Raw genomic sequence first — 15,983 nt, 5'->3', positions numbered from 1 at the left:
AATTAGATTCACGGTTCTCGGAAGGGCTTGTCGAAATCTGAGTTCCAAACGCATATTCCCCGAATTTATCAATGACAAATGTCGGCCGCAGTCTGCATCGGGGTTCAAGTTAAATGTGAATAAAGTATAACCGTGCGTATACTCATCTCTGTTAATCGACAATGCCTGATCTTCCCGATGCTAAAATTAAAGATTGGAATTCACAGACCACATTTCCGGACTGGAAATCCGGTTGAAACGGTTTTGCAGGATATTGAGTACCATCTACGTAGAGCGCTACAAACCCTGTATTGTAATGTTTAAAATCAAACGGGTTTTTGTTGTACGAACTGCTGAAGGCATCGTTGTCTACCATTCCAAAGATAATGGTTTTAGGTAGAGGCCCGAGGAAAAGATTCTCTTGTGAGCAAATGCGACTCCCCGCAGCCATGCTGAAAGTCTTCATGCAAACACTTTCAATGGGATATTTGGCCATGGCTATAAATAGCCCTTGTGCATGCCCTAGTTTTACAGCCGGTGAGACGGATACTTTCTTCACAAAAAGAGTAGCATTGAGCATTTTTAGAACGAAATTGGTATTTCCTTCATTCATCAAGCAAAATACATCTTTACTGTGAATCATTTTAATCCTCAAATTGACGCCATTAAGTAAAAATTTATCTTGAAAAAATATATCAGAGTGAATATGCCCAATCAGGTCAAAGGTGTTGCTTTCAGCACTAAACCGGGCCCTTTGTTTGAGACCATCGTTTCGACCATCAGGGTCAGTGGCATCCATATGTCTTGCTGTGTCTTTGTAGAATAATCCGGTGCAAAATTGTGTTTCCAGGGTTTCTTTTCCATAGTTGAGGAGACATTTGAAGGTAGTACGGTATGGGTATGTACTGCTAGATTGAGAAATAAGACGATCCCCTAGCATCACATCTACTTGTAAGAAAAGCGATGCTATTGGATAGTTAACAATGCCAACCTTTGCATTGTTAGCTATGTTGGTACCATCTGCATTCAGGATTTTGCAGGTTAGGTGTAAAAAGGTGTTGTTCAAGTCGAGGTAATCCTCACCATTTCCGGGCACAAAGAACTCCAAGGGTCCGTTGTCTGTCAGAGCAGAAAGTGGAGGTATTTCAACATAAGTATACTTTTCGATACTCGTTTGGGTATACGGTAGTGTAAAAATATCCAATTCTGACTTAGTACACTCTGAGGATAGACTGTGTAAAAAAGCCATGATGTTAGAAAATGTACAACCGCTTTCTTTTGTGAGAGATGGGAGGATGCTTCGTGCCTCTCTGCTTGGTCTTTTTCACACTGGTCTTGATTTTAGTTACCTTGTGTCTTTTATTCAGAATCGTGTGTCGATGTCCCAGGGGTCTTTTAGATTTTCTGCGCGCAATCAGTGCTAGACCTGATCCATCCTGATTCTGAGTGTGTGTCTTGTTTTTAACGGTGCTCACTACATTGCTTACAATACCTTTGGCAGCAGTTTTTAAATGAGGTATTGCAATAGCGAATCCTCTTTTCAAGATTCAAGATTCAAGGTATTGCAATAGCGAATCCTCTTTTGAGGAATGGAACAGCCATTCTAAAAAGACCCTTGAACAGACCACCGAGACCCCCCCCATACATGGTGGGGGCACTGTGAAACCCTGGGAGGCCATTTCTGGCCTGGTTGACATAATAATTCACATAGGAATGAGGATCAGTGTACCGCCTATCCATCTTTTTTACAATCGGAACGAATGTTTAGCAGGTCTGAAGTGTAGTCTAGCTATAAATTTCCCGTAAGTAAACGGTATTCGTCTGTTCTGGTCCGACACATAGTGCGGCTTGTCATAAGATATTGTGACCACTTTATTGTTTTCCCCTGTTATATGTACACATCTCAACAAAGGGACGAAGCTGTCACCAACGCGCTGATGCTCAATGACGTCAGTATACACGTACGTTGTGTAAAAGCCCTGCATGAATATCAGCCGGATAAGGCGCTTCCGGGTCGTCAAACGTTAACAGAGTGTTGGGTTGCAGACCTAGCATATTTGCCAAGTTTCCATTAGCGCTGAATGTGTACGTTTTTTGGCATACCATACGGATTTTATTTTTTATGGGGTTATAGGATAACTCCATGTAAATATTATGGTTTTTCATCGTTTGGTTGATTTCACTAACCAGTTTTTCAATACTTTCATAATACGCTTTAGTGATGTGACAGACGTAGTATTTTATTTTCTTTGATCCGCTCAACAGAACCACATGAAATTGACATTCTTGCTGGCTTACTGAGTGCCAACTATGGACGTATTGAACCTCCGCGAGTGAAATCTCCCATTCTCCTTTCAAATTGATTGGTTTGGCTATTTTAGTAGTATAGTATCCGATCTTATTTTTAGGATATATATCCAGCGATGCATTACTTGGAAGAGTTAAATAGAATCTGCTCTCTTCCATGGTTAAAGAATTATAGATTTCTGTTTTATTCGAGGCAATACTTTTAAGTTCTAACGCGCGATGTCAGCTACTTCTTCAGCAGGAATCCAGGAATTAAATTTAATCGGGCCACCCCACCCATTTCACCAGACAGACTTTTTTCCGGTTTCGGATCTTTTCAGACAAGATTTTCTCTATTTTGAATGCCCTGTCCTAGCCAAAAATAATCTTTTGTAACTCTGGTTCATAAAAGGTTCCCTCAATTTTTTCACCGTCACAGTCTTTCAATTTATATACCGGGGGATCTCTTGGTAACCATTCAGATATTGTAAAGTATTCATCTGTAAAATTTTGTTCATAGCCCTTTTCAAACTGTCTTTTTAAATGGGAAATTCTAACAACGTCACCGACTTTAAACTTGAATTTTAGTTTCTTTATTTTCGGTGAAAATAATCCGTATAGGGTTTTAAATACGCTGAAGGAATTGGTTTCGTTTACATCGACGGGCTTCATTTTGATGCTGGAATAGTAACTGTGATTGTACGCGTGGACCAAGTCCTGTACAACATCGGTGTATTTTCTCGTGTTAAAAGCTGTAAAATATCTCCACATCCTGGTCTTTAACGTTCTATTAAATCTTTCACACACCACTGCTTTCTGCCCCGTGCCCGTAGCAAAGTGAACAATGTTGTGTCTTTTCATTAAATTTTGAAAATTTTTGTTAAAAAACTCCTTCCCTTGGCCAGTTTGTAGTTTTTTGGGGACTCTACCTTCCTTTAGAATGGAATCAAAAGCTTTAGTCACCTCTGTTCCGGTCTTGTTTTGTAACACGCAAACCCAAGCATGTTTAGATAAAATATCTATACACGTTATCAGAAATTTTGCATTGTCATTACTCTCTGACTCGTTCAACATATCGACTAAATCAGCTTGCCACTGTTCATCGATGTCCAAAATAGTCCACAATGTCTTCATACACCTGGTCACCGCAGATTTCCTTCATTTTCTCTTTAGCCTCACTCAGAACAGATTTGATGTAAGGCTCATCCTTCCAATGACAAACGGCTGCCTCGGCGATTGCCTGAATTTTTTCCAAGGATGGAGTTTGCTTGATACCGCACATTTTCAGTCCTCTAGACACCGTGTATTTCAACCACGGTTTAAATAGCTTTTTCATCAATCTGTAGGAGTTCATGTGCAGATAGTACTCATCGGGGTCGAATAAGCACGAGTGTTGGAGTTGACTCGGGTGATCAATCGCACACCCGTTGCAGTTGTCTTTGAGATCTTGATCAATGATTCTGTCCAGCAGTTCTCCCATCACAGCACGGATGATAGCTAGCGCGGTGTTTGATATGCATCAAACAGACTGTAAGGTAAATAAAATGTACCTGTGAAAGAAGCTTATATTACTTAACAATATCTGTTTTCAGTATTGTATTTGGTTTTTGATCAGTTTATTCATGTAGTGGTAGATCAGTGGTTAAGGTGTTGGACTACTGCTTGGAAGGTTGTGAGTTTAAATCCCAGGACACCATGCTGCTAGTGCTGGGCCCTTGAGTAAGGCCCTTGTTCCTCATTTGTATAACGGAGATAAACATAGGTTTCTCTGTATAAGAGCATCTGCCAAATGCTGTAAATATAACTGTTTTATTCAGATTTTCACCATCTGAAGTGTCTCCTGCATAAACCACAGCAGATATATAATTTTTACAATTTCCTTCTGCACTTAGTGGATTTTAAAAGCTTCTCTGAGTGCTTGTTAAAGGAGAATATACTGTAGATAATATTGTCACATTATTTATAAACTCATATTGAACATATTTACAGTTAAACCCTCTTAATAAACAGTGATCTGAGTTAATGATGTGTACAATAAGAGCTGAAACACAGAGTCTCCATGCAGTGTGTTGATTTGTTTCAGGAGGAGATCAAAACTTGGACATCTGGGGGACAAAGTTAGGGAGGACAGATTAAGATGGTTTGGACATGTCCAGAGGAGGAAGAGTGACTATATTGGTAGGAGAATGTTGGACATGGAGCTGCCAGGCAGGAGGAAAAGAGGAAGGCCAAAGAAGAGGTATATGGATGTAATAAATGAGGATATGAAGCTAGTGGGTGTAAGTGTTGAGGATGCAGAAGATAGGGATAGGTGGAGAGAGATGATTCGCTGTGGAGACCCCTGAAGGGAAAAGCCCAAAGAAGAAGAAAAAGATTATTATTAGTTGTTGTTATTATTATTATTATTATTATTATTATTATTATTATTATTAATCTGTTCATTTTGTAATTATTTTATTTGAGGGAACGTTTATTTTGAGATGTTTCTATTGACTGAGTGAAAACATGAAGAGTTTCAGTGGTTTATAAAAGTTTTAGAGTTATCATAGAATTAGAATTGTTATAATGATTGGTTACATCTCTAATTTAAACACACTCTGAAAACTGCATAAGGCAAGTTGTTAATTTTGTAATTACAGTTATCATTTCTTGGTTTCTGTAAATGTTAGCTAGTTCCATGTGAATGTAATGTTGAAGTTAGCTTAGCTCCATCATGTGTGTGTGTGTGTGTGTGTGTGTGTGTGTGTGTGTGTTTTCAGCACCTGTACCTCTGGACCCCAACACTGTTTCTCCTTATCTCATTGTATCTGATGATCTGACCAGTGTGAGACGCAGTGATGAGAAACAGAAACTTCCTGATAATCCAGAGAGATTTGATGAATATTCGTGTATCCTGGGCTCTGAGGGCTTTAACTCAGGGACACACTGCTGGGATGTTGAAGTTGGAGACTGTACAGACTGGTTAGTGGGTGTGATGACAGAATCTGCTCAGAGGAAGGGGAAGATATACTCCAAAAATGGAATCTGGTATGTGACGTATTATGATGGTAAATATTGGGCACGTTCTACACCACAGACATTCACTCACCTCTCAGTGGAACAGAAACTCCAGAGGATCAGAGTGAAACTGGACTGGGACAGAGGAAAGCTGTCATTCTCCAACCCTCTCACTAACACACACTTACACACTTTCACACAAACATTTACTGATAAATTACTGCCATATCTAGGTGTTTATGGTAAAGAATTTCCTCTAAAGATTCTGCCACTTCAGTGCTCTGTAAGAGTGAATCAGATCAGTTAGAGCTGATATTGTTTTATTCCAGATCATTCATGAAATATTGCACATTAAAAGATTCATATTCTTTGTGAAAGTTTGTTTTTACAGAAGCACTGAACAGTTCATTGTGAAAAGTTTATTGAAGTGCTGTGACCTTATTTCAGCTCACCTTGTCAATGAAATCAAAATAATGTGAAACTGGAAATGATACATCCTGAAAGTTATTAGATGAAATTAAAGTTGATTTTGAGTTAAAAGAATTATTTACTTTGTTGAAATAGAGTTATTAATTTAAAATAATGTGACATTAAATTTAAATAACTACATAGAACTTTTTCCTCCACAGCTTTCAGTTCAGGGCTTCAACACACAAATAAACCACAGGAGGAAATTAAAATAATAAAAGTCTGTTTAAATGTAGAATCTGAAATCTGAAATAGATGTAATAATTTAATTTTACTGCTGTATTTTAAATCATTTGAAATAAACTGAGACTTTGAAAGCTCATGTCTTTACTGTATTTGTACTTGTTAGCACTATGCTGTTAATCTTGGGTGAAATGTTTAGCTGGCTGTGTGTGTTATGTGTGAAACTGTACAGTGGAGGAGAATTCAAGCTCTCCGTTTCACTCCACCTGCACTTTGTGGTTTTACAAACATCAGATGGATTTGTCACAAATTTCTAAACCATAGGATGGCAGGAGGAGACTCATTAATATTCATGAGTGTATCTCCTTTAGCTACTGATCTTGTTCATCCATTAACTGGTGTGATCACTGAGAGAAACTGGGTGATGTGGAGATACTGGAGCATCTTGATGTTGGGTTGAAATAGATGTCTAAGAGTGAGAGTTAAACACAAGTGAGAATTATTGTTACAGTCTGACTGTGTATTAGCCGTTTTTATATTTAGACTAATTGTAGAGATTTATGTTTATTTAGTTTCATTCTTACACAACAGTCATCAAAGATTGTGTGTTACGTCTCGTTCTGAGTGTGGTTTAAGCTAGTTTTAAGTTCTTATTCCTGCTATTGTTTCTGTCAGTAACCCCATTATGGTCTCATATACAACAAGACAAGTCACACAGGGAGAATATTAAAGGACTTAAACATGGAAAATAAAATGCAACAGATAATTTGGTATGCTGCTCATTTTTGCAGAATAATCTACTGGAGAGAAACAAGAACTGGGGAAAAAACCAGCTACAGTTCTACACTTGTATGACTTTCTGCTGTACATTGACTATTAACCTCCTAAGACCCAAACTTTGGTTTGGCTTGCATTTTATATTTCTTCTAGCTATTTGGAGGAACCAATAAATATAATCAGATATTTTTGAACATGAAGCCACTTCTTGTACAACAGGTTCCAGTTACAAAGAATTAAGTATTATGTACAGAATACTTAATCCAAAAATGTGTAGGAGGTTTATTTATGGAAGCAGCATATTGAAAGTCGTACATGTGTAAAAAAAAATCTACAAAATAATGAGTGACCACATATAAAGTAACTAGCTGAAAAAAATGTTTTGTCATAATACATTGACTGTATTAACCTAAGATTTGCTTCTTCCAACAGATTAACACCAGATTCACTAAACACATGACAAATATTTCAATCCCAACATATTTAATGTGTTTCAGGGTGCAGCTTTCTTTTACAGTGAGACGTGACAATTCCAGCTGACTTGGTTTACACTTTTTCAGTGAGCACAGTGTGTGAATTGGATGGAAAGATGCTTACGTTATGTCTATACTAAACAAATGTCCTGCTCTTGTGTCTGCTGTATATTTTAGATTACCTAAGAATCAATAAACTGAAAAACACCACCTTATACATTTGTGGTACAGATTTTGATCAGGAATAAATAAGTGAACAATGACAGGATGTATTTCTGTAACTCTAGAAGTCCAAACCAGAAATTAATAAGACATTGTACCTGTAACTGGTAGCAAATAGCACACAGTTTGTCTAAACAGAAAAGCACTCAAAGTCCATAAGTTTCCTAATCACAGTGCAGACACGTGAATTCATTCCTGATTTCTTTCTCTCCTGTGTTCCAGCAACAACCTTTGACCCTCCTTCTGGATTAATACCCATGCTGTCTCTGATATAAAATCTAAATATTTCAGTATGTTTTATCTCCTTAAAATGTCATTACCTCATTTACACTGTAACTGATGACACCCATCTATGTAGCTGTTCTACATTTCATAGAGCCCTTCATTATCCTATCTGAACCTACTGATTTTAAACGTTATTCAGTTCTTATAGAACCTTGCTTCTACAGATTCACCTGCTGACACAGTGCAGAGAACTACACTTTCACAAATATGATATTAAATAAAAAATTATAAATATCTTGCATATGCTATGTTTTTTAACATAATGTGAAATTCTAACAGCCTTTGAATTTTTTTTAAAACTTATTTTTAATAGTTTTAAAATATCTTACAATGTCAGAGTGCTTTAATAAATTAGTTAATAAATTAATAAAATTACATTCATAAATAAACAACCTAGCAATTATAAAGATTACATTTAAAATAAAATATTTCTCCTTCTCAATCTTCTAGTTGTTAGGAGTTACTGGGACACTTCCCTGTCAGACCACCAGAGGGGGCACTTTCAGGTGTTTCATGATAGCCTGCTTTGTCATTGTTGTTCACGTGTGTTTACATTTACATTTCTGGCACTTGGCAGACGCTCTTATCCAGAGCAACGAACAAATGTGTGTGGCACAATACAAATGTACAAATGTGTTGTGCCACGCCCTTCCTGTTGTTCTGCTTTCCCACTGTGTCACCTGTCTCCCATTTACCCTGATGTTCTGTCCTATATACACCTGTCTTGTAAACTCAGGAAACAAACTGTGGATGAAAAAAGAATATCTGACCAAAATGTTTTTTGTATAAACACAACTCCAAAACAAATACACAGTTGTTTCAGGAGCAGAGTTACAGAAAGAGCAGCTGGCATCAATGTCCTTTTTACATCTCAAGGAAATAAAGGATTTAACAGGATAATATTTATACAGCAATTTAAATCAAATTTCTCTCATCTTGTTAGATAAATAATACTTACAAGTCCAGATGTATTTCTGTGGTATATTATTGATAAACCATCCCAGTATGACATCACATGAGGGCCAGTGACAGAGTAAAAAAAGTAAAAAAAAAACAAAAAAAGTGCTCTCAGTCTTTTATTGTGACGGCGACTGAGAAACTCAGTTTATTTGTTTTATTGGGTTGAATATCTGAAATAGCAGCAGCTGAGAAAGAAGACCCTCTCAAGAGCATAATCACACCTGAGGGAAAGACATCAAACACAATGGAGAATTAGTTTGCAGATACAGGAACAGAAAAAGCAGTGTAACGGTGGCGACACCCAATTGAACATTTTAACTAAAACATTACTAGTTCGGGCACCAGACAGGGGTTAGCCTGTCAAAATAATTAGATAAGTACCCCGGATTGCCGTCAAACACCACCTATTACATACAACTTAATAATAGTAACCATAGATATGTAAAAAAAGAAATAAATGCACATGAAAGGAAAATGTCCATTTAAGGTTTGCATATATTTTCTTTAAATAGGAAACTATACATCATACATTTGACCACAATTAAAGAAAAACACAAAACTAAACAAAACCATCAAACCCTCACAAAAACCATCAAAAACCCTCAAAAAAAACACACACAATCTGAGGCGATCGCGAGGTTTCTGTATTCACAGCAGCAGTTTCGAGCCTCTGGTGCTCGATTAGTTACTGTTCCGAACCGAGGATCAAAAAAAAGGAAACACAAACGAGATTAGATCCAGACGGTCTCTTATTAAGGAAAACAAAGGGCTATGATGTGAAAGAGAAAATAAATAAAAAATACTCACATTAAGGGGAGTTGTTGCGATATGCGAGTGACGAGTGTGTGTGTGTGTCTGTGTGTGTGTGCGCGTGTGTGTGTGTGTGTGTGTGTGTGTGGCAAACCGTGGGCCATCCAGCCGGCAGCGTCGGCTTGGGAACTCGGGACAGAGTTTCACACAGCAGATCTGAAGTGGATCTTCATCATGGAAAGAAGGCATCCAGGTAAAGGCACTTCCCATTCACTCCTGAGACAACACGCGACTTTGTGCTGGCTTTGTGGTCCTGCGCTCGGATATTGATCTCGGCGACCCTCCGGCTTTTACTCCAGCTGTACCCCTGCGTGAGTTTGTGCTCAGCTGATACTGGTGCAGCCACCACCCTGGACACTCGCGGCTTCTTCCTCTGATCCTCACTCAAACAAAAACCCACCATTTTGTTCCTAGACCGCTGTATATATCACTATCTCACTTCCTTCCCCAAATTAAATTCCCGTTCCTATTCGCTGGCCGTCATGACGTTTAGTTGTTTCACTAAACGCCCCCCCCCCAGAGAAAACAACCCACAGTTGCTGGAAGAGGTTACCAAGATTAAAATCCTAGAAACTCTTCATCTTCAGAGATTCCTGAAATACTTCACGGAGTTTCTGCTTTTCTTGGGCGTCTATCTCTTCTGCAGTGGGAAAACACGGTTTTAAATTGCACACATGGACAGTGCGGACATCTTCCCCAGTGGCCTCCATCGCTACTCTGTAGTTCAACAGGCCCAACTTCTCAATCACCCGGTAAGGTCCTTTCCATCTTGGGGCTAGTTTGGTACTAAAAAGTGGTGAAGTGCACTTGACTGGGAAAATTTCTTACCCACACACAGTCTTTCTATTTAATACAATTTCTCTTCTCTTTTTGTTGTAGCTTCTCAGTTGTCTCTCTGCAGCTTTTCTGCAACACCCTTTTGCTCTCAACTGCAGCTGAGATAACTGTTTAACAAGGCCGTAAGAGGGTGTATCAGGAAGAAGATTCTGGCCATGCAGTACCTTGTCTATTGGTCCTTGTAATTTTCTTCCCAGGTGTAGTTCAGCTGGAGACATTCCAATTGTTTCCTGTACAGCTGAGTTGATGGCAAACCTTAGCTCAGGAAGATACTGGTCCCATTTTTGGTGGTTATCCTCAACATATGGTGCAATCATTTGTTTTAAGGTACGGTTCACCCGTTCTGTCATGTTGGTTTGAGGATATGCTGTTGTGGTTTTTTTGATTTATCCTCCATTTTACAGATCTCTTTGCATACAGCTGAAACAAACTGTGTACCTTGGTCAGACAGAATGCAGTTAGGAACACCCCATCTGGTGAGAATTTCCTTCCTGAGGAGAGATGCGACAGTCTGTGCAGTGGCATTCCGCATGGGGAACAACTCAACCCACTGCGAAAAGTAATCTACAAAGACTAAAAGATATTGGTGTTGGTGAGTGCTGCGGGGCAGGGGTCCCGTGATGTCTACTCCTAGCATTTCACTTGGTCGTGAGGTAGTAACTTGTTGGAGTTTTCCCGCAGGCTTTTGGTTTTCACCTTTTACAGTCTGGCATTTCACACATCTCTTGACGTGTTGCTTCACGTCTGTCCACATTCCTGGCCAGAAAGCAACATGATGCAGCCTTTTGAAAGTTTAGAAAATTCCTACATGACCACTCAAAGGATGTGAATGATAATGTTGTAGGTTGGTTGGGATCACACTTCTGGGAATATACACTCAAAAATGTACTTGGCCACTGGGTAGGTGAGTCTTGTGAAACAATTTATCTTATCAAATTGCATTTTAAGAAGGTTATCGTCATTGGCCAGTTCTTGAAATATGTGTGCAATTTCTGCATCTTTGTGTTGTTCCTTCCAGATGACAGCATCAGTGACTGGAAACTCTGGATTTTCTTTCTGGGTGGAATAAAGATGGCATTCAGGTCTGGAGTGCATGTGGGAAAGGGCATCAGGTGCCAGGTTAAGTTTTCCTTTGCGGTATTCCACGACAAAATCAAATCTCTGTAGGCGGAGAGCCCATCAAATCAGTCGGCTGGTAGTCTTAGTGGAATTCATCACCCACTGTAAAGCTGAATGATCAGTAACAATGGTAAATAGTTTGGGTTCAAGATAATGTTGCCATTTTTCTAGTGCCCACACTACTGCCAAACATTCTTTCTCTGTCATGGAATAGTTTACCTCTGCTTTGTTCAATGTCCTACTCCCATAGGCGATTACCTCCTCCAGGCCACTGTTTTTCCTTTGGGCCAAAACTGCACCAAGTCCAGTGTCGCTGGCATCAGTATAGACCACAAATGGTTGTTGCAGATCAGGATGACCTAATATGGGAGATGAAATTAGACAGGCTTTCAACTGATCAAAAGCTTCCTGACATTGCTGTGTCCACTGAAATGGGCAACCCTTTTTCTTCAGTGCATTGATAGGTTCAGCGACCTGAGAGAAGTTGGGCACAAATCTGTGGTACCATCCTGAAAGTCCTAGAAAGGTTCTTTCAGGTTGGCAGGCACAGGGTAAGAACGTATGGCTTCCACTTTACTTGGGTCTGCTGTAATGCCTTTGATGTTCACCACATGACCAAGGAATGTCAGTTCCTCCAGACAGAATTTGCTCTTTTTCAGGTTGATGGTTAAACCAGCAGTTTGCAATCTAGAAAGGACAATTTGGAGATCCTGGAGATGCTGGTTCAGAGATGGGGAGTATACAATGATATCAATGTACACAAAACATATTTTCCCTCTCAATTCTCCAAGAATAGTTTCCATCAACCTCTGAAATGTTGCTGGGGCATTTTTCAGTCCAAAAGGCATCACATTAAACTGAAGGCGGTCTTAGATTTGCTCTCAGGGTCCATCATCACCTGCCAGTAACCACTGTTCAGGTCAATAGTGGAAAAGATAACTGCTCCTGAGAGAGACTCAAAATCTCAGTGATGTTAGGTAGAGGATAAGCATCTCTCTCAGTGATGGCATTTACCTTACGGTAATCAACACAGAACCTCAAGCTCCCATCCTTCTTCAGGACTAACACCACCGTTGAGGCCCAAGCAGAGTAAGACGGTTCCACTATGCTATTTTCCAGCATTTCTTTAAGTTGTTCCTTTACAACCGCTTGTTTCTCAGGGGTTAGTCAATATGGTTGTTGCTTTATGGGAACTGGGTGAGTGGTGTAAATACAATGTTGAAGAACAGTCGTCCTTCCAAGCTTCATGAACAGCCATCTCTAACAAGGTTTGGTCATCCAGATAGGTTAATGGTGGTGATGGTGTGAATTGAAATGGAGGAATAGAGCTGAATACTGAAAGTGTTTTGTTTGAATGTGGAGTTTGGGAATTCTTTTCCAAATGTGGGGATCTTCCAACAGGAACGCTGGCATATCCTGGTTGAAAAGGATAGTCTTCCTAGGGGTTTGCCTTGAAGGAATATTTCTGGTCAGCTACATTAATCTGCAGACCACTGGAATAAATGAAGTCCAGGCCTAAGACAACAGAATAAACCAGGGCCTTGGAGGTGAGAATGGCAGCATGAGTAGGAAAGGTTTTGTGGTGAAGTGTGATCTGAACATTTGTCCATCCTAAAGGCACTTCGGCCTCTCCATTCACCAAATAAAGTGGACCAAGGGTCCAGGGATGAAGGCTGGTAGGGGGTTCCAGTTCCTTCCAGAGACTCTCATGGAGAAGGGTATAACTTGCTCCCGTATCCTAGATAGCTTTTCCTCTCCAATCTCCAATATGAACGGGTACGACCAACTGTTGAGGTATGGAAACAAACTTATTAGTGGCAGACTTATTGGATGACTTTGTAGGAAGTGAAACTGACAGGGCATTACTGGATGGTGATACTCCATGCTTCTGTGGCTGGAAGGAACGTTTATTTCCTGCAGATGGATGCTGACTGGATGACTGGGTCACCGCAGGGAGGAATAGAGTGGACAGTTACCTGGTGGATGCTATCCTTTACATCTCCAGCACTGGACTGGTGGCCTTTCAACAGCTCGATTGACGGTAGGGCTCTGTGGTTGAGTCATCCGTCCTTCATAGTGTAACTGCTGAACATAATCTTTCTCCAGCTGAAAGCCTAGTTTCACCATCTCATCCACTGTATTTACTCTGCTACGAAATTGGCTGGCTAGGTAAGGCTTGATGTTTTTGAGAATCACTTTTACTAGCTTACTATCCATTAGGGAGGGCTTCCACCGTTTACACAGGGCTCTGTATGAGAAAGCAAAGTCTCTGATTGATTCCTTTTCTGCCTGTGTTCTAGTTCGGACCCTCTCCGCCAGCTCATCTTCATAGTCCTCAGAGAGGAAGGCTGAGAGGAAAGCAGTTTCAAACTCGTTCCAGGTAGTAACAGAAGATCGAACAACTTCCCACCAATCACGTGCCGTGCCATATAGGACAGTGAGGAAGGTAGCCAAGAGGTCAGCATCAGTCAGGGAATGTAAGGCCAAAAAGTCCTGACAGCGAGCTAGATATAACAGTGGATCAGTATCATCTCAAGGTCTTCCAAATGTTGGAAAAGTTAGTTTCAAATGATCACTTTTGACAGCAAGCGGTGGAAGTGTCAATGGAGCAGTCACTGAAGGAGCAGATGAAAGACTGGTTCCGGGTGCCGATACTGGTGAGGTCTTTGAAAGGTCTGCCACTTGCTTTTCATGTGTTTTGAAATATTTCCTCATTTCCAAATGAAGATCTTTTAGGTGGTCTCTGATGACATCTAGTTCAGTGCTACAGTGCTGAATCTTGTTGGAAAGGTTTTCATGAATCTTCCCACATTCTTGTGTAGCTCGAATATCCTTTTGTAATTCCACCTAAACCTGTTCGACCATGAAGGTAATTTCACTTCTCTGGACTTCTTCTGCCACCATCACCTTCAGGGCTTTTGTCAGTTGATCTATGCTTTCTCCCTCATCTCGTCTCCATGCAGTTACCATATCCAAGATTTGCTGATGGTTGTATTCCACCTTTGCAGCCAGAATTGCAAGCTTTTCCTCATGTAAAGAATTGGATTTTACAGATTCTTAGGTAAGTTCTTTCACAGCTTTTTCTTGCTGTTTTATGCAGTCAATTAACTGATCCCAGTTTCCTTGAACATGGGTGGTGAGCTGATGGATTTCCCTTCCTGGAGTAGGGAGGTAGCCAGGGAGGTCATGCTGCATTGGTGAGGAGGGAGGTGAATCTCCAGCGGATGCACTGGTACACAGTTGCATCGGGTCAGGCTCACATGAAGGACTGCCATCTGGAGCTGTGGTGGAAAAATGCACTTGGGACCTGGGGTGGGGTGCAACGTGTGTGGGTGTAGAGTGATAGCTGGGAACCTGAATAGGTGGAAGAAATTGTCCTTGTTGCACGGGTGGCCAAAGAGGAGTGTCTATGTCTGGGAGATCAATTTCCACAGAAGTTGAAGAGGAAAGGGGAGTAGTGGCCATGTTCGTATTGTGTTCGTAAATGTGTGGGCAATATGAAATGTTGGGCAAATAAAATCAAAAAAGAAATACTGGAATGTATGGGTTTGTTTGGGGGCAACAGGGCAAGATTTATAAGATTGTAAACAATATGTTCAAAATTTACAAGAGGTTTAAAGTTTTTCCCCCAACACAGAGGTTCAAAACACCACACAGTTTAACCCAGTAAACATATTAAACATTAAACCCAGTAAACACATTAAACTCAGTAAACACAGTAATTCAAGTTCAAGTCTTTCAGTTCATGCACTTTTTTTTTTTTTTAGTTCAAGTCCCTGTTCGGGCGCCACTTCTGTAACGGTGGCGACACCCAATTGAACATTTTAACTAAAACATTACTAGTTCGGGTGCCAGACAGGGGTTAGCCTGTCAAAATAATTAGATAAGTACCCCAGATTGCCGTCATACACCACCTATTACATACAACTTAATAATAGTAACCATAGATACACTATATTGCCAAAAGTATTCACTCACCCATCCAAATAATCAGAATCAGGTGTTCCAATCACTTCCATGGCCACAGATGTATAAAATCAAGCACCTAGGCAGGCAGACTGTTTTTACAAACATTTGTGAAAGAATGGGTCGCTCTCAGGAGCTCAGTGAATTCCAGCGTGGAACTGTGATAGGATGCCACCTGTGCAACAAATCCAGTCGTGAAATTTCCTTGCTCCTAAATATTCCACAGTCAACTGTCAGCTGTATTATAAGAACGTGGAAGTGTTTGGGAACGACAGCAACTCAGCCACGAAGTGGTAGGCCACGTAAACTGACGGAGCGGGGTCAGCGGATGCTGAGGCGCATAGTGCGAAGAGGTCGCCAACTTTCTGCAGAGTCAATCGCTACAGACCTCCAAACTTCATGTGGCCTTCAGATTAGCTCAAGAACAGTGCGCAGAGAGCTTCATGGAATGGGTTTCCATGGCCGAGCAGCTGCATCCAAGCCATACATCACCAAGTGCAATGCAAAGCGTCGGATGCAGTGGTGTAAAGCACGCCGCCACTGGACTCTAGAGCAGTGGAGACGTGTTCTCTGGAGTGACGAATCGTGCTTCTCCATCTGGCAATCTGATGGACGAGTCTG

At 40.4% G+C, this 15,983-nt stretch overlaps 1 protein-coding gene across 1 annotated transcript in view; it reads left to right on the top strand.

The window, feature by feature from the left end:
• LOC131354691 (zinc-binding protein A33-like) overlaps positions 1-5,868 on the top strand; it is a 166,155-nt gene extending 160,287 nt beyond the window's left edge. The window contains exon 6 of the mRNA XM_058392633.1: positions 5,025-5,868. Within this exon, the coding sequence (XP_058248616.1) occupies positions 5,025-5,569 (545 nt within the window). The 3' untranslated portion in view covers positions 5,570-5,868. The remainder of the gene's footprint in view (positions 1-5,024) is intronic.
• The last annotated feature ends 10,115 nt before the right edge of the window (positions 5,869-15,983 follow it).

This window comes from Hemibagrus wyckioides, linkage group LG06 (genome assembly GCF_019097595.1).
Source record: "Hemibagrus wyckioides isolate EC202008001 linkage group LG06, SWU_Hwy_1.0, whole genome shotgun sequence".
NCBI lineage: Eukaryota > Metazoa > Chordata > Actinopteri > Siluriformes > Bagridae > Hemibagrus > Hemibagrus wyckioides.
This window is presented reverse-complemented; position numbering and strand designations above follow the sequence as displayed.